General features: G+C 37.9%; 1 protein-coding gene across 1 annotated transcript in view; it reads right to left on the reverse strand.

Annotated features, from left to right (window-relative positions):
• The window catches only part of LOC124862847 (thyroid hormone receptor alpha-like), a 58,655-nt gene that overhangs the window by 23,120 nt on the left and 11,534 nt on the right, over nt 1–24,001 (reverse strand). Inside the window, exon 2 of the mRNA XM_047357019.1 lies at nt 7,350–7,516. Within this exon, the coding sequence (XP_047212975.1) occupies nt 7,350–7,396 (47 nt within the window). The 5' untranslated portion in view covers nt 7,397–7,516. The remainder of the gene's footprint in view (nt 1–7,349; nt 7,517–24,001) is intronic.

Here is a 24,001-nt window from a genome sequence, read left to right on the forward strand (position 1 = left end):
TCCCATGGCCTGCACATTCACCAGATCTAAATATTATTGAGCCACTTTGGGGTGTTTTGGAGGAGCGAGTCAGGAAACGTTTTTCTCCACCAGTATCACGTAGTGACCTGGCCACTATCCTGCAAGAAGAATGGCTTAAAATCCCTCTGACCACTGTGCAGGACTTGTATAAGTCATTCCCAAGATGAATTGACGCTGTATTGGCCGCAAAAGGAGGCCCTACACCATACTAATAAATGATTGTGGTCTAAAACCAGGTGTTTCAGTTTCATTGTCCAACCCCTGTAGTGCATAACTGTAAAGCAGAATGAAATGGTCCGTGGTTCTCTAAATATTTTACATGTAGAAATCCAAAATGTGAGGCATACATTTGTATGGAACTGCCCCTGAAGCAACACAGGACAGAAGCACATTTTACTGCCCTTTGCAGCTCTAGGTCTTTTAGGTTATGCCTCTACTAGCTTTTCACATTTAGACACGGAAAGTGTTGCCCATTTGGTTTCCTTAAATAGCTCAAGCTATTGTCTGGAGAGCATCTGATCATCAATTTTAAAGTCTTTCCATTAATTGTCAATTGGATTTAAGTCTGGGCATCAAATATTTTTATTTAAACTATTCCATTGTACAATGCCTTAAAAGTATTTACCCTGTTGTTGTTTTTATATTTTTTTTTTACCTATTTTGTTACAATCTAACCTGTAATTTAAATGCTTTTAAATTTATTTTATGCACAAAATAGTCTAAGTTGGTCAAGTGTAATGAGAAAAAATATTAACAAAAAAATAAATAGCTGAAAATTGGCATGTGCATACGTATCCAGAACATTTGCTCTGAAACCCCTAAAAGGTTCTGGTGCAACTTATTATCTCCACCCTACACCCCATAGACCTGGGCTTTATGGAAGAGTGACCAGAGAAAAGCCATTACTAAGTGTTAAAAATAAGAAGGCATGTTTTGGGTTTGCCAAAAGGCACGTGGGCGACTCTCATAGAGTATGGATCAAGGTGCTCTGGTCAGATGAGACTAAAATTTAACTTTTTGGCCACCCAGGAAAACGCTATGTCTGGCCCAAACACAACACATCCCATCACTCCAAGAACAGTGTCCTCACAGTAAAACATGGTGGTGGCTGCATCATGCTCCTGGGATGTTTTTCAGCTGCAGGGACTTGGAAACTGGTCCGATTCAAGAAAAAGAAGGATGGTGCTAAGTACAGGAATGTTCAGTCCTGTGTCAGTCTGCCTGTGATTTAAGACGGAGGTTCACCTTCCAGCAGGACAATGACCCGAGGCATACTGCTAAAGCAACACTTGAGTGGTTCCCTTTATTTTTTGATCCAATTGTGTCCCTTGAACACACACACAAAATGCTCTTCGAAGATTGCCATAAAAATGTTGTAAAACAACATATTTCCTGATTCCTTTAAACAAATGCCATTCATAATGTCAGACCTCATAATACTTGAAAAAGTATTTATACATTTTCAGATTTTTTTATTCCTTAAATATAATTTTTAGCTTTCCCATGATGCATATAGAAATTGGATTTTTTGAGTGAATATTTTTTATGGCTGGGGGCTTCAGAAATCAGCAGCAACACCGATGATGATCAATTGTTATTTTTGTGCAAAGGTAATAAAAAGTTGACAAAGACATTGTTTTCCATCCCATGTAGGTGAAGTGGTAGAGTTATGATACATAAAAAAATATGTTTACCAAAAGAAAAACAAAAACTCTAAAGGGATTTCAACACCAGGCTATGAAAAAACAAATTACATTGCATTGCTAGCTTATTTAAAACATGCATTTTTTATGGGAGTCAATGGCACAAAAAAGCACTAAAGAGTGCTATATTTGGTTTAAAAGGGATATAAAAAAACAATGAAAAATTAAAATCCCTCTAAAAAATGCAGGCCATTTATGAAATTTGCTTCACAACAGCAAAAGTTCAAACAAATACATGAACAAAAAAAGTAGGTTAAACTTCTTCACAACACAACCTGACCTGCATGCTGTGTTCTTGTGTCTTCCATGGTGTTCTGTTCACTACAGTTCTCTGACAAACCTCTGAGGCCTTTACAGAACACCTGGTTTCATACTCACGTTACAACCAACTCAGTTTACACACCAGGTCAATCCATAACACTATATTGTATTTAGGGAAATTAAGGGAGCTTATATAAAACACTCTGAAAACCATGCATTATATATTTTTTCGACGACTGATGCACAACTTTGTGTTAAGGTGTGTGAATACTTTTGCCTGAAGTTGTTAAACGTTAAGCTGGAGGCCTCTTTTTGAAAATGACCATTTACTGTTTTTTTCTTGTGTCTTTTAAAAAAATACTACAATGCTTTTACATCAATATTACATTGTGTACACCCCTGATATTGCACACAGAGAATAAAGGCTGCATAAATCCTTTAGTACCCTCAAAGCGAGGTGTAGAACTTAGTGTCAGCCCCATGTGGATGAAAGCAAAGGAAATTGAACTGGCTAAAAGTACAATGTGCTTCAGCTGTTATCTCCTGTTGACCCTCTGTCTGTACTTAACCACATCAGTATGCGTTTGTATTTCTATTTTGAGGTACACCTAATCTGTTTGTGTTTTCTGAACATGATAACTGTGTATTTTTATGTTCATTTTAAAACGGAATATAAAACCACTTTTGACTGACTGCTTTAAAACTGCAAAACATTCTGCATCAAAAATGTTCAAATATTTGAAGACAAACACTGGTCCTTTGAATTAAAACTATATTTGCTCTTCACCAAAGCAAATTGCTATGAGGATTGTGAACTCTTGCAATGTTTGCTGGTGACGCAGTAGAAGATAGACAGAACCCCGGAGAAGATGAGGTGTGACCAAGAGAAGACAAATGGCTTTGTGTAACAGATGGAGAAGAGATAGACCTATTTTCCAGTTTTATTGGCAGAGTCATGCTAGCTCTAAAATAACCATTGAGTCCTGGGAAAATAAACTCTATGAAAGACACTTTTATTCACATAAAAAGGACACGGTAAACAATAACATCCAATGACAGAGCCTATAGCAATACTCCACTTATGTCATAGTTGGAGATGATATTCCAAGATGATTTCAATCCAATCATCTTGGACATGAAGGTCATAAATTTAGGACTCTGAATTATTATTTAAACAATTAGTTTTCCAAGATAAAAAGATGATACAAATCAAATCACAACTTAAGTGCAAATGTAGGAGTTTATATGACATTTTAAATTATGTAAACAGGCTCAATTTTTGTCTTTAAATTTTCAGCTATATTTGTCTTTGTTGTATAATGCTTATGTCATATTTAAGACCTGTGTGTTGTTGTTGTTTTCTATGGGATTTATAGTTAAATGTAAAGCAAAAAAGCCAGTAGTGCATTCTCCATCTTGTTTTGTGAACAAATGGTGGAATACAGGTTTCTCGGTTTGCTTTGCTTTTGGAACTGCCCCAACATAACATCTGTTGAGAACGTATCGATTATGCCTAAAGCAGGGTCTGTGTGAGAAAATCAACATATTAAAATAAGATCAATCATTTCTGATAAGAAGAGTTGTGAAATATCCATCCAGAATTATGCCAGGACCTAGCTAATGCCTACAAAATTGTATAGTTTCTCTGGGACTTGCTAAGGGACATAGTGGGAGTATAAGTATATAATTAAGAAAGAATGTAGTTTTAAAAATTATCTTTTGCAGGTACAGGAAAAGTGAGTTGATGAGTGGAGCTACAGTCCTGGAAAAAACCCTCGCAGAGTCTGGAAAAGACTTGAGAAATATAAGTAGAGAACTTCACAGTGTGGCAACTTTCAGTATTCTTGTCCAACTTCTTGCTCACATTTGCAAAAGAAATTTGATAATATGCAAGACAGCCCCACAGTCACAGTCAAGAGACCAGTTCATTAGAAACAATATTCAAAAATGTCCTTCTAAAATGTCTTGTTGAACTCACCACTACATTAGCTCCTAGCTACATTTGTTTGCTCATAAACAATGGTTTACCACTGAGAACTTAGAATGATGGGAAATAACATTGTTCTTTACAGCAAGATGTAGACCACATGACTTACCTGAGGGTCTTGAGTGTTCAGATGCACTTGAGAAATGTTCTTGTATTATGATTTCCCAGCCATGGTCACATTACATCTATTTTGCACCAACCATCACAACCCCCAAGTTTAACTTTCATCCACTACATCATAAGGCATTAGTAATATAGAAGCTCCAGGAAACTAAGATTTGCACTATGCTTATAATCAAAATTTAACAATGTTGTCTAATGTTAGTGTTTTTACTTAGAACATCAGAGAATTAACCCTGAGTAGATTTAAATAAGAAAATGAAAGATTTGCTTTTACTCCTGGATTCTCAGTGTGTTAAAAGATTTTACATTCTTTGTTGAAACAAGCTGACACAGCTCTAATTGGTATTTCCCTAATAAATGCTCAAGAATGGTCTATACACAAACATCTCATCTGCGATATCAGGTAAAACCTGTAAAATTTCTCATGCACTCAAATGCACACATATTTTATTCCTTCTACTTAGATGTAAACTGGGTTGCATTGTTGAAAGCCAACTCTCTTGAAATATTTAGACGCCTCACACTGCAGTTAATCTGACACAAACGCGCTCAGACACACAACAAATTCTATTTCAGCATCCTTACTCCGGGCTACGTTATGCTTGGTACATTTGTGTGTGTTTTTACGTGCACGGTTGTATCAAGAAGGCAGTGTACTCAAAAAAAAAAAAAAAAAAATCACAGATAGGGAGGGGCAGCATGAGGCTGCTTTCACAGGAACACGTGCATGTGAAGCGACACTATGTGGGAAACAGACATGAGCAGAAAACACAGCTACAGTGAAATCCCCTGTTGATGTCAGATCCTGATTTGTCTACTGCTTTCTGTGGCTCCATCTGCCTTCCATCGTCCTAATCCAGCTCTCTCCGCTCCACTAATCCACACATATGCCGCCCAACACACAACCACACACTTTTACATGCACAAATTCAAAAGCTGATGTGTAGAGGGTATACAGTGCTAAGACAAAACAGCAAAAAGCCAGATGCCTGTTAAAAAAATTAAAAAAAATTTAAATTTACTTTTTACTGTTAAGGAGACAAACTAACTATATGTGATATATATCTGTATATATAATATCAAAATTCCTACTTTAATAAAGAGGAACCTTTTATCATCAAATATTTCAACAAGAAATAACAGCAAACAACACTAGGAAATGTACTATTGTTGCGTGCAGTAGCTAGCATGCTCTTCAGACAGCTGAAGCTACGCTGTTGATTAGCAATGGCTGAGGAAAGAGAGCCAGACGGACCCACAAACAACCTCACAGCTTTGAAGTTGTTCAGAGCTTCCAGCAAGATATCTTTGCCTCTGCAGTGGACAATGTTTGGCTTCCAAAAAGAAGGATGTTGGATAAACGAGCCCATTCTGCTAACTATTTGGAAGCGTTAACAAATCAAAGACAACAAACACAAGAAAACAGTTTCACCTGTTCCATACAACTCCAGTTGGTTGGTTGTAGACTTCCTACTCTCTGGGCGAGGCCTATAAAAAGTGCTGCCATGATGGTTGATGTCAGAAGCACGGATTCCATGACAATAGACAGTGGAGCTAATGTTTTCAGAAAAGCTTGATTGATAATTACACTACTGGCTGTACCATCGAATCAAAAGCAGGTTTGCAGCTTCGAGAATTCCCATTGAGAACGTAAACAAACCCAAAATATAACTAGTTATCTATTTTCTTCCTTCCTGTTGGGAAGAAAAGTGGGGCTTACTGTTGACGTTTTTGTCAGACCATGTTTAATTTACCTGAAGCGGAGGTCAGGTTTTTGACCAGTCAGTTAGATAATGTTATTAACTACATATGCAACAAAAAACTACTGATTACATTCTTGAACACATAAGAACGGTTCAGTTTTCATCAGAAATGAAAATCATTTTGAATAAAAAATTTAATTCTAATGTTACCTTTGAAAAATAGTGTAAGCAAAATGGCCATCATGTATCAAATGTGCATAGGATGTTAAAACTGGTGTATGACCATTCTGACATTCATTCTCAATCTGTGATCTATCAATGTGGACAAGAACATATGACACCCCCATGTCCTTCACCTTGTCTCAGGTTGTGAACGGATATAAGTTTATTTCCATGCGGACTTAAGGGCAGCAGGTGAAAACAAGCTGTTTTGGACATTTACTGGTTCACACAAGTACAAAGAATGTTAAGCAGCAAGATTTAAAGGGGATAAAATCCACTTTTTTAGCCCTTAAGTAAATTTTGTTGTGCATTTGGAGTCTGTAGGAGTGTAGAAAAGTTTAATTTAGTCTCTCCAGGTGCTGCATAGATATCTTTTGGGTCATATTTTTCAATCTGCTCAGTTTTCTGTATTCCATATTAAATTTTTTGAACTGTTACGTCACAGCATTTGCTGAGGAACTGCTAAATAAGGTCCAGCTAACCTATTTTGCATATCCGCCATATTTATTTCTCACTGCAATTTTGTAGTCCAAGCTCAAGTATGCTGAAGCTGTAGGGTTGTTTGCTGTATTAACCCATAAATCCATTACACCGTCCCCCACCATCAGAACTTCTTCAAAGTGGTTACATTTTATTTTTAATGGAAATGTACCCACATCAGTGAGGAAATTCCTCTAGGTTTGCCAGTCTCTTGAAGTACTTGCCAAAGACTTCATCTGATTTAGGAGTCATTTCGTTCTGTCTATGGAAATGACGGAAACAGCAAAGCAGTACGCTGCAAATATTGCTAAAACCACAACAAACCTAATTTTAGACATGTTACCAAACTACAAAAATGTCCGAACGGAGTGAAGTGGAACGTTCTTTGACCAGGGGGGCGGGGTGTGAAGTGCCTTGACCACACCAAAACGAATGCATGAGATGTTCCCTTTAAGGTTTATCGCAACAATTACTTGGCTAATGGTTTTTCTTCATCAATTTACTTTGAACATTATCAAGGATGGTTGGAAAAAAATTTTAAACCTTTAGCTTGTAAAACAGGTAAAATATTTACAAAGCTACGAACTAAACCGCCCTGACTCTGTATTTCTTTTAATAAGGTTTGATTTGACTTTCTTAAAATTTTAGTTGCTCGAATGGTGTGGGCAACAAATCTGGCCTGTATGCAACACACTTAATAGGTTTATTTTTTTACCATACAGAGTAAAGGACCGTGTTATTTTTTAATTAATCACTGATATTCTTTGACATAATTTTAGATTACATAATTTAGATTGTTTATATTTGCACTTCAGTGACAAACAGATAGTCAGTCAATCATGGTCTTACCCTTTCTCATCGCTCTCTGATGAGTTGCTCTCGTGCTTGTCGAACATTGCTGCTGTTCATCCAGCGACCAATCACAGGACCAAGAGGCGTACCTCAAACAGGTCGACCGGCTCAGCATTCGCCGACAGCCTTTTCAAAAGCTAGCCAGAGGAATGGGTGTACAGGAACTGTGGGACAAGAGCATCGTGTGTTAGACAGAAATCTGCATGGGTGACATAAAAAAGGCAGAGAACAATCCATCAGTAATTCACATGCTGGTATCTAGCAAGACCAAACTTTAGGCAGAATCTACTTTAGTATTAGAGCGCTAGAATTCTAAAGTATGCCACTGTTTCAGGACAGGTTGTTGCTGAGAGGGGAAAATCACCCTAAAACCTGAATTTGTTAAGTGTGATCTAAGAGTTACAAATTAGGCCAAGCTGACCTGCTTTCTAGCTGCAGAGCTGCTGGGAATTAAACTCAACACTTTAGCTAATAGCCTCCTCTGATGATGCCTCATGTGTGAAATACAGGGAGGAAAACCTAAATGGCTTATAACATTCAGTTTATTATTAATTAGCTCCATAAGGCATCATTATTTATGCATAACTTCCTTTCAAGAAGGGCCCTGGGTCAAACTGTCCCCTGAACAATTTGTACCACTATTTTGAATTCACGTGGTGCCATCATATCCTTGCCCATTCTCATTTCATACCAGTGAACCAGTTCTTTTCATATTTTTATGGATATTTATACATTATAGAAATGAATAGCATTACATTTCCGAATTTCACATTTAAATTAAATTAACTGTATAATATTTTCTGAAAATATTATGGTTTCCTCATTTCCATTTATTTTGGTTCTGATTCCTGTTAGTACTAAAAAGAAATATTATATATAAAAGAAAAATTATTACTCTAAACAACCTCCTGCTTCTACATATTTGTTGTAACATAACCATGCTTTATTGCAATAAAGATAAAATTATTTTAAATTGGAGGTGACAGACTGGGTGTGCACTGGCGCTTGGTTGGTGTGACTGGCAGACGACTCCATCTCGCACCCATAAAAGGTAAGAAATGGAGAAGGTGATATGTCAAGCAGTGGTCTGAGAGATGTTCAAGCCTGGCATATTGTTTTTTTAATCAAAACCCTCGTTAAAACTTCTCCACAACTTTATTGCTGACCTTAATTCGTAGAACTTTGAGGATGAATAATGTGAAAAAGGTGAAGGGGTATTAATACTACATAAATACATTTTCAAGGCACTGTAATTTCTTATTAACATGTAAATAAAATACAATTTATTAAAATTGTATTACTATGTTCTTTACAACTATGCGTGAAGAAAAATGCAATAACTGGAGTAGGACTCAGATTTCCCCATTTTTCAGTGTGGAATGGTTGGGATTTTCTTTATTAAAGAAACAATATATTCTATGCATTAGAACAAGTGCAGGTCAGACTGCAGTAACTTCAACTATAGCTGGATACCTAAAAAAACAACAATATCCAAATTTAGATTAGCACAAATAAAAAATCACATCCAAATCAGGCTTTAAACCACCTTTAATACAATCACTATGCAATGTTACCCCTTTGCTGAGTAATCTTCCCACCAAGAAGGCAATCAAACATAACCAACCACTGCACTTAAGTTAGGGACAATTACCTCCAGAACAGAGGCTTTAGGTGTCGCTAGATTAGCCGAAGTAATTAGGTACATAGCGCGGTGCGTTATTCCCTGAACTAAATTACAGACATAATAATCACAACAGATATCAACTAAGCAACATGCCTCCTCAGTACTCTGATCCATCACACTGGCTTTGTTCTGAACAGGAGGATGATGTTCAGAAAATGTACTCCCATTAAAGTGACCAGCTAGCTATCCAACAGCCACAGAACAATGTTATTTTTGGAATGTAGATTTTACCCTCACTACATTTTAACAGGGTTTCAAGATGTTACCCCTGAGAAAAACATACATTTTAAACATACAACTACAAACCAATTCATTTCTAAAGCAATGTTATACGCAGTCTGCATCTTCCTGTCTGATTTTACAACCAGCAGCTTACTTGGAGACCGGTGATGGGTGATGCTGATGTAAAACTTTCAACTCAGCTGGTTGGAAACTCAAATATCCATTTCTTTTCCAATCAGTAAACACACCATACAAAAGTGCTAACAAGTCCCAATAACAACAACACTATCGTGGGTGCATGATTATGTTATAAAAGAATGTCAGCACTATTAACTATTAATGCACTCCTGGTACATTATTGTACTAAAGGGATACATTTCCCTGTCATTTTAAGCTGTCTAAGCTGGTCTAATAGAAAACAGGCGTCAAGACGCAGTTTCTATGAGCTATATATGACATATATGACACCTGCTTATGTTCACATGTTACTGCTACAGACTGGTAGGGCAGAGCAGCCTCCACCTGAGCAGTGTATGCCGTGCAACGTTTTCCACTGTGTTTCACCTGATCTATGGTGAGTGGGAGAGTTGAAGGTCTGTTATAACAATTAAAAAGCAGATTTTACTTTTCCTTGTTTTTACTTACCTGCCTTACTGGACATGTTAAGATGAATCTACTTTTATTTCCAAATCAGACTAAGGTGCATAAGGGGAGTAGGACTGAACAAACTTAGAGGTGAGGTTGGATGTTGCTAAAATTTTGCAATTTGGTTTAATGTCATTTTTATTTTGTGAGTTTTAAAAAAGTATAATAAGAATTAACAGAGACGTATTCATTCATCTGCTTGCAGGTGGTGAAAAGATTCTTTTGAGTCAAAAAAACCTATAAGTTTGCTCCCAGACCTTTAAAAATGGAGAAGTTGCTCCACTTGCTCTATTGTTCAGGCTCTGTGCAGAAGTTGCTACTGAAAAAAGATGATTCAAACTTAGATTTTTAAATATGAAAGAAGAGAAGCTGCATTTTTTCTTCAGACGGGCTGCTACTTTTAAGCACTGAGTGAGACTTCAGCAGGTAAAAGGGAGACTGAATGCATAACATCAATGCTGCTCTGTTCGACCTTTGTTAGCTTTCAGACTCATTCTCATAAGGAACATACTGGATTTGGAAAGGTCGACAGCCTTTTGGAAATCCCAGAGATAAAATCATCTGTACTTTCTGGGGATTACACAGGGTGACAGTTGTGTACAGCTAGTAATGCTAACCATGCTAATCACTAATATAAAAAGCTATTGTTTTAAACTAACTGTAAAGCCCTGTTTTACTGCGACTTCTCCCCTCAGATGCAGCACAACGTCACGGATCCCATTAAACATAATAAAGAAGCAAACACAGCAGGAGAGCTAGAAAAACATGTTGTGAACCCTGTTAGTTAGAAAATACTTCAGCGAACACACAGGAATGATGTGTTCTCTTTACTGGCCGGAATAGACGGGACGACCCCATGGTATGATGCAACATGCCAAACTGTTCCGTTTCTTTTTCTGTACTTGCAACTTGTATTTGATTGCAACAGTGTAGCCGGTCACAAGAGATGTCAGTCTAAGCAGTGCTCACGCTTTTATTATTAGACTTAAGCTCTATGAAGAGGAGGAGGAGGAATAGGAGAAATCTGCAGTGGCTGGGAAAAAGGACAATGATGATGATGTTGGTCACAGCATCAGTCACAGTGCATGATTTTATACTGAATACTTCTAACAATGCTTGATATTTGTTTGAGAACACATTTGGTCATAAGAGTACTGAACTGGCTGTGACCCTTTCCTCCTAAATGCCCACAGACTGCTGATTAACGGCTGGAAAGGTAAAGTCAGTTTAAGCCACCATTGCTTTGGTTTGGCTATTCAGAAAGGTTCAGAAGATGCATGGGGTTGCCTCCAGAACCCAGTTGGAGATATACATAGCCCTTTCTGAGGGGTGGGCGATATGGACTTAAAATTTTATCATGGTATTTTGTGGTATTTATTGTGATAACAATAAAAAAAAGAACTTCTTTGCAGTGACTTTTAGGTAACTGTATCAAGTAAAAGCAATCATAGCCTCACAAACACAAATACTGCTTTTAAAATACATAGCCATCTTTAAACGGGCTTCTTCAGGACACCAGTTACAGAAAGAAGTGGGATTTCTATCACCAAACTGCACACAGTAACTGCCTTTAATCATATATTTGAATGTATTGAGGCACTCACGGAACACACAGTGGAGAACATAGTAAAAATAAAAAGTTTTTGGGGTTTTGAAACATCATTAATTCAAATTTCTTGTTCTCTTGAGTCCAAATTCTCATTATGATAAGAAATATTTCACAATAACGATAAACAATATGATAAATTCCCAACCCTAGTTCAAAGTAAGCTTAGGAAAATAAACAAACCAACCAGAGTCATTATGTAAGTGACTCTGGTTGGTGGTGTCAGGCTGCTCTGACCCTTTCAGAACTGGAATTTTCACACTCAGGTCATCTCTTGAGCTAAAAGACCAAAAAACAGAAAATATCCAGTGTGCAGCAGATAGGTTATTGAAAAGCCTTGTTGATGTCAAGAGGTCAGATGAGGATGGGTAGTTCAAGATAACAGAAAGGAAACTGTAGTTCATATAATCATTTGTTCCAAACAAGGTATGCAAAATGCCATCTATGAATGCACAACATGTTGAACCTTAAAGAAGATGGGCTACAGCAGCAGACAGCGACACCAGGTGTCATTCCTATTAAGAGTAGGAAACTAAGGCTACAATAAACAGTGGATTATCAGCCAATAATGGATTGGAAGATGCAACATTCAGATGGTTCAGTCAGAATATGATGGAAAACAAAATGAAAGCATGAATCCACCATCATACACATCATATCAACGGTTCAGGCTGCAGGTGGTGGTATATGGAGGATATTTTCCCCCCACACTTAGGTCCCTTTTTTACTGACTGGTAATGGTTTAAACACCACAGCATACCACACCTACGGGGCTCAGGTGGTAGAGGTTCATCTTGAAACTGCTGGGCTGATGTTTCAAACCCCCCCTCCATCTGTCTCAGTCATTGTGTTCTTAGGCAAGACACTTTATCTGCTGATGGTGGTCAGAGGGCTTGGTGGCACCGATTGTATGGCAGCCCCGCTGTTGTCAGTCTGCCCCAGCTGTGGCTACAATGTAGCTTACCACTGTCAGTGTGTGAATGTGTGTATGACTGATTGTAGTGTAAAGCACGTTGGGGTCCTCGAACTTCATAAAGCACAAAACAGAAGAACAGAGGAAAAAGGGTCTCAAGCTTAGTAATAGCAAGGTTTATGTCATAAGAAGAAAAATGTCTGATTGTTCACATCATGAAGGGAAGAATAAAGCTAACAAAGACTCCAGCCTCCATAATAGCATTAAGACCAACTTGTTGGACTTAAATTGAACATTTTCCACTTTGTCATTTTTTCAGCAAACTAAACCTTAAAACGGTACAAAAAAAAAAGTGCCGAATCAAATAAAAAACTTTATTGTGAAAATGTGGTTTGGCCTGAAAGTCTTAGCAGAGTTTGAGGGAAAGAATGCAAATAAAGACCATTTTTAGATTTTGTATAACAGCACTTTTTCTAAGAGACATTTCTGGACAGATTCCTGGCATTTTACTTATTTAGAAGCGCTCTAAGAAAGATTCCATGGAAGTACTTCTACTTTTGCAATATAACCTCTGTGTTCTTTATTTACTGCTACAGTCCTGCTTCAATTAGAGTAAACAGACTGTAGCCAAATCTAATTCGACCTAAGCTGCTTACAAGAACACAGAAAAATTCAGGCTTAATTGCTTTGAGTTTTTATCTGTTGTTTTCCAGCTTTTAAGGCTCCTAATGTCAGCCACGTTCTGTAAAGGCCAGCCACAGAGAAGCCCAAACTTCAGTCCAATGCTGAATGTATTCTCTGGTCTGAGGTGTGCAGACAACACATTTTATGTTTTATCAGTTAACTTGTGAGAGTAAATAAAGGCCACAGCCCTGTTAAATACAAACAGGTGACAATATCATGTGTCATTTCAGCTAGGGTCATGTGCAGTAAACAGATGTGCAATTTTAAATTTATATAACAGTGAAATAGCTTTCATACAATATCCGACACAATATAGATGTGCAGTGTTCATATTCATGCTTTTTTAATATCCCAATACGTCTCTGATTATAGTCTTGATAGTTATTTTTTAATTGTTTTTCTTGTCTTTGCACTGAGGAGAGTACTGTGCCCCAATTTCGTTGTGCTTGTGTACACTGTTTACCAGATTCTTCTTCTGGTAGTTGGAAGAAGGCTTCAGCTGCTGGCAGAAATCTCTAAAGATGGTTTCAAAACATCACAACAAGACCATATTAACTGGTTTTTGTATGTGTTTTGTGATTATGTGACTTTCAATTACAGCATAAAATTCCTTCAGCATGCCTTTTAAGTTTGAATCTGAAAATACCTAAACAGCAACAACAAACCTGCTGGTGAGCCTGCCACCAGATGTTAGGTCTGTTTCTACTAAATGAAATCAGAAGCTTGAAATGCCTTCGGAGAGCTGGCTGGCTTTTCTTACTTACTTACCGTTTAACAAGAACAGTGCCCTCTTGTCGATACATAACAACTAATACAATTGTGTAACGTCTCAGTACACACAGTAGATTATCCTGCTAACACCATGAACTTTTGCCACAGATCAAAATGGAACTGTCTATTCATGGTTTCTCACCAGACTAAGGATCTATTTGCAGAAGCATGGGGCCTTATTCAGCACATACGTTGCCTTGAAAACAGTGCCAAGAAAACATTCTTGCATGAATGGAATGAAATATGAACAGTGTGGCACGCATTTGTATTCAGCCCCTTTAATCCAAGTCCCATACATAAAATACATATTGGTGGCAACATCAGTGTGTGGATGCTTTTTTTCAGCATTTCAGCATTTTGTTCAGAGTTGATGGGAAAATAGATAAATCTAAATACTGGAAGGAAAACCAACCAAAAAGACTGAAGAAGACTGTAGCAGATGGACAATGACCCTAAAAATATAGCTAGAACTACAATGAAATCAAAGCCTATTCATCTGCTAGAATGGCGCAGTTATAGTCCAGACCTAAACCAGCATGTACGCCACACCTACAAGAACTTTATTTGGAAATAAATTTGAAACCCATGCTTTATTTTCTTTGGCCTCACAATTATACTCCATTTGTACTGTTTTGCAAGACATTTTATAGGTTAGTTCCAGTGAGTTCTGGATCTGTTATATCTGTTATAAAGTATAAATATATATACACATATGATACAACTGATGACAAAAATCTATTAAATTATTCTGTGATTTCAGTAAAAGAACGACATATGGGCAGAGAAGAAGTCAAACATCACATGGCTTTAAATGTCTAAATAAATGTCAAATAAGGGTTTTGGAAAAAATCCTGAAAGGTTTTTGTAAGCTAACTGTTATGTTATGCTGAGATGACCCATATTGTGATTTGCTGCTATAACGATCAAACAGAATTAAAGTGAATTAGATTTTGGTAATAACATTGATGAGGCCTAAAAGTTAGTTCCAGTTCATGTAGTTTGTGGCTGTCACATGGCGTATTTTATTGGGATTTTTCTGTGTCAACAAAAGAATGCAGAACTGGCAACAATAGGGTACACCCCCTTTAAATCCTATTAGGAATATGCATAAAGTAATACAATAATATGATAATACCCAGTTGTTAATTGAAGCAGCAGCAATAATAGGAGGGCTAATGTTCATCTGCACTGATATAAGAAACTTACAGAAAGTGAATGCTACAAGTATTCTAGAAACCACCAATAGGTCATAAACACAATGTTTTTGTTGTTTTTAGCAAGATATTATATTATTAAATAATACGTCCAATATGCCGTTTTTTGCATCTTGGAAGTACCATTTTTCATCTTTCAAAATGAAAAGAGACTGACCTTTTAGTGTGCCAAGAAAACTTATATCAGCTAAGTTTCTGTCACTGCTGTAAAAGATGCACCATAGCTGCTTGTCACTAAGTCCACAGGAAGTAAAAAAAACTGAGGCACTGAATCCCACTTCCTCTTATGAGACAGTAGATGGCATCAGAGTATGAAATACAAGTTTTGTTGCCTTTGTGTTATCCTTCAGGACATGCCAGTCCCCGTATAATCATGTATGCGTACATCTAACACCACCTGTACTTTGTTGCCGAGCTCTTTAATGACACTTGAGAGAAATATGGTTGTAATCAGGGTTAGTTTAAGAGACTAGTTTGTTTTTTAGATTTATTATATATAACAAAAAATAAGCAAAACATGAAAATATAAAAGTCAAAAATTAAATAAATGCTGTGATCTGAGAGAACAGATGAAATTTGAAATGAAATTGAAATCCCAACGTATGAATCATTAATTTTGGATTTAAGATCAAAACAGTACACACCAAGCTTGGTTTTATGATCTCTATTAAAAGCAGAGAATCTCTGTACTAACCCAAGGAGAGCAGACACAGTTGATCACATACACACCTTCAGTCGGCACACTCTGAATGGGATCCAAGCCTATTAGGCAAAGTGAGGAGTTGTCAAAGATAAGTGATTCTCAAACATCTCACCGCCAACTCTTTATCTTCCAGATCATCATTTTCTGTCATCCAACTCATCACCCATTCATTATTTACTCTGCAACTCCTTAAACTCAGCCCTTTCAACTTTCATCTTTCTATCATTCTACTGAGCTTTATTTGATGCCATTCACATTTAAAGAGCAATGTTTTTCCTGGGTCAAGGAAAATGATCAAACGATGGAGAAGAAGAAAAACATTTCACTTTGATCAAGCTAAAATACAAGCAGAGAAATGAAAGGCAACCAAACTAAACTCCCCTAAGAAGATGCTTTGCAGCTCCAGGAACAAACTGATAATGCTCCAATGTCCAAACAGCCGCATTTAGGTGTCTTAGAGTGCTAAAGGCCAAGTGGCACTTAAGGATAAGAGGCCCGTTGATAATACAGAGTGTACCTCTGCCGTAACTAACTACTGATATCAGCAGTTAAAGATTGACACTCCTGTGGGGTAGATGTCAAGACCTAGAAAGCCGAGGCAGGACAAGAATTAGAATTCCTGAGCCAAGACCTTTTTAGCTAGACGGATCTGCTGTATCTAGATGCATCCTGGACTATCTATTTAGCTGAGGTAACTGAAAGTACTTGTTAAGGCTTGATTTAACCAACCAAAGAACATGATCATATAAATCAAATACATTACCTGAAGTGCTAGCTATGTTATGGCTCAAATGATATTTCAAAATAAATGCATTTGTCAGCACTATGTCTTTTATAAGCTTCACCATGCCATTTTTGGTCAATTAGTGCTACTAGAAATGAGGCTGATTCTGGTTCTGCAGGATATTACATAAACTATAATGTGGGTCTCTCTGGAGTGGTTATGAATGGTAAATGGTAAATGGACTGAACTTATATAGCGCTTTTCCAGTTATACAGACCGCTCAAAGCGCTTTACACTAGAGCCACATTCACCCAATCGCTCTCACTGACGCTCACACATTCATACACCGATACGAGACCGGTAGGCAACTTGAGGTTAAGTGCCTTGCCCAGGGGCACATCGACATATGGCAGGAGGAAGCTGGAATCAAACCCACAACCTTCTGATTGCAAGACGACTACTTTTCCTACTGAGCCACGGTCGCCTTATGAGCTGGAAGCACCTTACCTGTGGGAGATAACTCTAAGGTGAATCTCCATCCCAGTCTTTTTCAACCTCTAACAGGATTGTCCTATATTATATAGAACAACTTCCCTGTATATGATGAGCTTATTTCATTGTGTGTAAGGTATTTTCTACCTTTTTGACTTTTGGAGGATCATTGAGCATATGCTCTGCCTAAGGTGCTAAAGGTAACTGAGACAGTAGGAACCACAAATAAGAGGGAGAGAAAAGAGGAACATTGGGAATTCAAGTGAAATAATTATTGGACAGTTCACAAATATCGCAATCACATGGTTTTCTAATTTCCTGCAATTCTAGTACAAACTCTTTAGACAAGTAAATAGGTCCGATTGTTCTGTTAGTTAAGCTATGAAAAAATACTTTTTTTTTTACATTTATAGATAAGAGTTTAGTTTTTTCAAAACAAGGACCACAAATCAAAGTGGTCCCTGTTCAAAGTGGAATTCAAAGTGTATTTCTGCAATCTTGACACAACTCCTGTTTTTCATGTTAAATGGCTATTTACGGCATGGTGAGTAGAGCATTCGCACCATATAGAGGCTATGGGTCTTCAAAGCAGCAGTCCGGGGTTAGATTCCCGACCCTGGGACCTTCTTCCTCTGTCCATTTCCTGTCTGGTTACTGTGAAATAAAGGCCACTAGTGCCACAGCATTAAAAAGTCTATGGTTATTCAAAGTAAAAACTGGAACCTTCCTTCTCATATGCATATTAGAGAATGGACTATGTTAATAGTCCAGAGTAGTCTTTAAATCTAAAAAACGTTGTTGATTGACTGAATACTATGGTTTTGATTCTTTTAAGTGTCGTCTTCCCTTTAAATAGTTACTCTGATTGAATAAATGTTCCGACATTGAAGCCTAATGTTAATCACTAATAGGTCAAAGTAGGAACAACACTCTTCAGAGGGGAAGTTGTTTAAAAAGAAACTTTGTACATTCGGCTGTGAGATGCAAGAGAAAGAGAGACGAGATCATGAGCAGATAACAGAAAGGCTGACTGTATTACAGCAAAGTTCCTCCTTTGTCCTTTTGACCTTTCACCTTGTGTCTGTTTTGGAACATTTTGGATTTGTAAATGTTGCCCATCAGAAAATTTAAAGCTAAAGTAAGAAATAACATTTACAAGGTAACACACCTGCCAACTGCACTATTTCCCATTATAAGATGCTGCCGACAGTTTTTTTTTTATTTCCGTAGCATTTACAGACATTTGCTACAAGTGCTGTAATCTGTAATTTTGTCTCAATTTCAACGTTTTAGTATAACCACTGGAGAACAGTCTGGGCCCTTTTAAGATATGGCCCTTAGTGAAATTAAAATTAATTAAAAACAATAAATTACAGTGATTAGAGGAAAGCTTTTCTGTAACACAACAATGTAAAATAAGTGTTATTAGGAGCTTCCTTCACCTGAACTGAAAGTTGCGGCTCCTTACCCTTTCTTTATCGAGACAGCTTTCTAAGATTGAATATTACATAAATAGAATTATACTGACCTGGGTTGAATGGAATTAGCTGGATTGTATCTAATGGGATTTGAATTGAATTTTAGCTTCCCTGTCACATGTCCTCAGATGCCCTCTGCTGTGAACTAGAGAATTGCAGTGAACTGAACTGAATTCTGCAGAGTCAAGCTGAACTTTGTGTTCAGTTTGTTAAGCCAATGTATTTAAACATTCGGGTTACAGAGAGGTGTGTTGATTAAGTAGAAACCAAAACAGTCAGCAAGGTTGGCGAGCTTTTTCGCATTCTGTTACGTTACAACGCAAAACTTTTGATTTGTTAGAGCAGCGCGCAGGAGCACGACTGTGAATGGAAAAAATGACACATACTTTTCAAACATTTTGACAAATAAAACTGAAAAGTTAGCCATAGAGCTGTAATTCAGCTGCCTACTATTCCCCTACCAGCCATCCACATCCATTAAAATGTTTGCTTATTTATTTTGCGAAATAACTCAAGCTTAGTCAGACTGAATAAAATGTATAAATCAAGTTTTCCCACAGATATAAAGTTTGATTTAGGTCTGGGCTTTCACTAGGACATTCTATATGAATATTCTTTGATCTAAACCATTCTACTATAGCTCTAGCCTGTGGCTGTGGTGTTTCAGGATCTTTGTCAAATGTTTTTGTAGCGATCTTATTTAGGGGTGTCAGAGGGTTAAGAGACCAACACATCATTCAGATTTTTATTTAATTAAAAAAACATTGACTTATTTTAGTTCTGCACAGTGGCACAGTTGTTAGCACTGATGCCTTGCAAGAGGACCTTGGTTCAAATCCCAGCCTGGGTCTTTTCTGCATGGAGTTGGCATGTTCTCCCTGTACATGCCTGGTTTCTCTCTGGGTACTCTATCGCAACCTTGTGTCAGTCTATCTCACAAAATACCATTATCATAGATTTAGACATGACAAAAGTTGGATACTTTTGTAAGGCATAATATATATAGCACTCTTTACACTGTAAGGTGAGTTTTGGAATTAACCTGTACTTACTTCCTGTAAAAGAAATCCCAAAGTTCCACTGTCTTTTTTTATTTTATTTAAAATTCCATTATTGTTTTTTTACAGTTGAACTGCATGAGTGCTAAAAGTAAATTTACCTGTTAGTATACACAGAGATTTATAAAAGGGGACGCTTCATTTCAAATTAATGCTCTTCCATTCTCCAGTTTTCCCATTTCTTCTTTGCCCTGGTTATTTCTATCCCTCCATGTGCCAACAGCATCATGTCCTCCTCTCCTCTCTCGCTCCTTTCACCCCTTTATTTACAGCAATCATCCCCTCTGTGCATTCATTGTTCTGCTCTCGTTGGCTGCTACTTCTTTGCCAGCGTGCATGTGTGGGAGTCTGCATGTGCACTCCTGTATCTGTGTTCTGATGTCCTAACTCAGTGTGAGAGAATTAGTGTGTGCATGGAGAAGTTAAGACACTGCACATGCACGTCTCTGTGTGGGTGTGTGTGTGTGTGTGTGTGTGTGTGTGTGTGAGCCCATGTCCTTTCATCCCCTCTTACTAAAGAAAAGGAAACATTTTCGATCATCCTTCACCTGAACTGAAAGTTGAGGCACATTACTCTCGCTCTGACAAGCAGGCATTTTTTAAGCATTAGTAAATCTGACAATAAAAGTCAAAACTATGTATAACACAGGGATTGTAAAGTATTCAGGGTCCACATAAGGTCCCAGTACTATCAGATCAGCTTTTCATGAACTTCTATAATTGTAACCCGAGGACACCGGTCATAAATGTATTGCATTATCTACAAATATTTGAAACATTTTAAATGTTAAATAAGCATTTTCTGTTTGTTTTGTTGCCCTGCAATGGACTGGCGACCTGTCCAGGGTGTACCCCGCCTCTCGCCCATAGACTGCTGGAGATAGGCACCCGCTCCCCCGCGACCCGTTATGGAATAAGCGGTAGAAAATGACTGACTGACTGACTGTTTGTTTTGTTTCAGAATGAGAATCTGAATCAGCTTTATTTGCCAAGTATCCGTACAGAAACAAGGACTTTCACTTATGTTCCACTTTACTCTCAATCAAGACATTTTAAATAGAAATACACTGCTCAAAAAAATAAAGGGAACACTTAAACAACACAATATAACTCCAAGTGTATCAAACTTCTGTGAAATCAAACTGTCCACTTAGGAAGCAACACTGATTGACAATCAATTTCACATGCTGTTGTGCAAATAGAATAGACAACAGGGGGAAATTTTTGGCGATTAGCAAGACACTCAATACAGGAGTGGTACTGCAGGTGGGACCACAGACACTTCTCAGTACCTATGCTTTCTGGCTGATGTTTTGGTCACTTTTGAATGTTGGTGGTGCTTCAATACACGTTGTAGCATGAGATGGACTCTACAACCCATACAAGTGGCTCAGGTAGTGCAGCTCATCCAGGACGGCCACATCAATGCGAGCTGTGGCAAGAAGGTTTGCTGGTGTCTGTCAGCGTATTGTCCAGAGCCTGGAGTGCTACCAGGAGACAGACCAGTACACCAGGAGACGTGGAGGAGGCGTAGGAGGCAACAACCCAGCAGCAGGACCACTACCTCCACCTTTGTGCAAGGAGAACAGGAGGAGCACTGCTAGAGCCTGCAAAATGACCTCCAGCAGGCCACAAATGTGCATGTGTCTGCACAAACGGTTAGAAACTGACTCCATGAGGATGGTATGAGGGCCTAACGTCCACAAATGGGGGTTGTGCTCACAGCCCAACACCGTGCAGGACCGTGCAGCCCAACACCGTGCCAGACCTTCTTGCTGCAAGGCAACAGGTGCACCACCGTGCAGCCCGTTTTTAGAAGTTCAACAAAAAAAAAGTAGAAAAATACTAAGTGTTTTCAGTTTTAGTTAGGTGGTATAAAGCACAAATGAAATCAATGTTTTTCTCTGCTGCAGGAAACAAAATGCTCACATTTGAAGGCAGAAGGAAGCTTGCATTATGTAGAAAGTATAAAAGAAATGGCTTGTCTGGTTGGAATCAACCACTAATTCATAGTTTATCTAATGATCCATGATTTATAATAAGGAAAAAAAGCTCACTCACTGATGTATAAAAGCAAAGTGAAACCCAACACTAACCTCAGAATCAAAGCTGTGCAGCTCAACTCTGATGCGACCAGCCTCTCCTCCTCAATGTCCACCTCCTGTTCCCCCTCCATCCTCCCGGTTCTCTTCCTCTTTAATAATCAGCTGCTGTGACGACTGCCAAGAATCTAAGTCTGCAATGGCTGACCTTTATTTCGCCTCTTCCCTCCGTTTACGTAGAAGTGTTAGAGTGACTGCACTCCCCCTCATCTCTGGGCTCTGTTGCTTTTATTCATTCAGCAGAGGCTGAAGGGCCATCTGCATAACTGACCCTGCTGATTGTAACACGTAGGAACAATCATAATGTGACAGCCAGTACTGCTGATCTAACAAGACCCAAATTCAGGCTTAGTGGGGAGCTAATACAACAACTCATTGTGTCCCTATTTTACTAAGATAAACCGTATGAAGTTTTCTTGAAGCTTTCAAGCTCCACATAATCATTTATTGATTTTTGGAATTGAAATTTAGGCTCACATGGATTCATCTGAAAATTACGGTTATTGTTTGTCTGTTAATCAAGAGCTAATATTAATTAAATACTATTTGTTAAATCATATTAGATTCATTCTCAAGAGTTTCCAAAAAACACTGAAAACCTACTGATGATCTGAACAAAGAGTTCAATGCTCTAAACACTATGAATGGTGAATTATCTCCTGCTGATGTATGGCATGGATGTATGGATAGATGGTCACGGTAAAAATTGTGACCCTAAAACAGTAAACAGAACTAAACCATTGATTCTGTAAATTGTTGCACCACTGTGGTGGAGAACCCTAGGTCCAATAAGGCTAGTTGCTACAATGCTAACTAATATAATGCTCCACAAGAGGGATATACTCTCCTGGATAAAGTCCAGCGTCAGAAGGGCATTGTTAACTGCAGTTTCCTGTTGTTGAAAGACCCAGAAAACACAAAAAGGGGGCTTTTTCAATGCTTTCCTTCCAAATACATTGAAATCCGGTGATCTGTTGTGCTTCACCACACCCTCAGTTTCATAGATCCAGTGTGTTAATGGCAACATATTATGTAGGTATGTGTTTTTGCTTTAAATGCTGCATCCAACTGGTTGCAGAGTCTGTATGTTATCTCTGCTCTCACATTCTCGAAGTTAACATGCAAGCTTTATTTAAAGAGAGAAATAAAGTTTTAATGCTTGCCATTGTCCTTAAAATGGTTCTAAAACTTAACAGTTAAAAATGCTAACAACCTATTTTACAAGACATATTCAAGTTGGGCTTGAGAGTTGGGTCTTGCAGTCTTGGTGTGACTTGCTGAAGTTGGGTTGAAGCTAAACTACCACAGTTGGCTAATAGGTGTAAAGGAGGGCTAACAGCAGCCTATCATAGCCAACTGTGCTACTGTTGTGGGCTAGTTCTGCAGTGTGACCTTCCTTATGGAAGTGCACATCACAGCAGAATATCACCAGGCTGACATTGATGTTTTGTCTTTGGAGCAATGTTGTGGTGCTGTTATGTAAAACAGGACTGGTGTTGTGGCCTTTTGTTTTTACTTTGATAGTTGTTGAACACCCACAGACTGTCCATTGTTTAACATGTTTTAGCAAAAAACTATCTGCAGTTTTAATTTCATTCTTTGCTACTCTTCTTTTTGCCATAATTTTTAACACAAGTCTAGCTATAGCCTTTTATTCCTGAGTTATTGAGCATCCTTAAACCTTCAACCCAGCCTTCATCTCTCAGACTGCTCTTTCCTCATCTCGTCTGCTCACCTTATATGACCTGCAGACCCCTTCTCAGCTTCCTACCATCCAATATTTCATTTTATCTTCTTAAGTTATTCTGAAAATGCTTTGGCATTAGAAACAGGTAATAAACCTCAAGCTGCCTCAACGTGAATCCCACTGTTCAGTTCTTCACAGCATCCAAAGGATGTGAGCTTCGGTTGATCCATGTTGTGGTTTTATAAATTCCTCCTAACCTTAGCTCACAGTAGTAAAAAAAAAAAAAAAAAGAAAGCAAAAATAAAATGTATTTAGATACTTAAAATCAGGTTTTCACAACTAATAGTCAATGTTATAAAACCCTGGACAAAGAAAGACTTTGTAGAAACTTGTTTTTTTAATAAAATGACAATAAATCTGACTTAAATTACTGTTTTGATGACCACTAAGGCACATTAACTAACCTGTTTGTCAATACTCTACTACTTCATTTCTAAAATCACAATGATACAATACAAAAACCCAGTCTCTTGTATTTTATTCCATCTGAACCCTCTACCGACTATTTGATTGTTTGTATAAACAGCTCATATCAAGTCATGAGTGACCAAAGCAAATTATTCCACATGAACATGCGGAGATACAATTAGAGTACTGTTGGCAACT

This window comes from Girardinichthys multiradiatus, chromosome X (assembly GCF_021462225.1).
Source record: "Girardinichthys multiradiatus isolate DD_20200921_A chromosome X, DD_fGirMul_XY1, whole genome shotgun sequence".
Lineage (NCBI taxonomy): Eukaryota > Metazoa > Chordata > Actinopteri > Cyprinodontiformes > Goodeidae > Girardinichthys > Girardinichthys multiradiatus.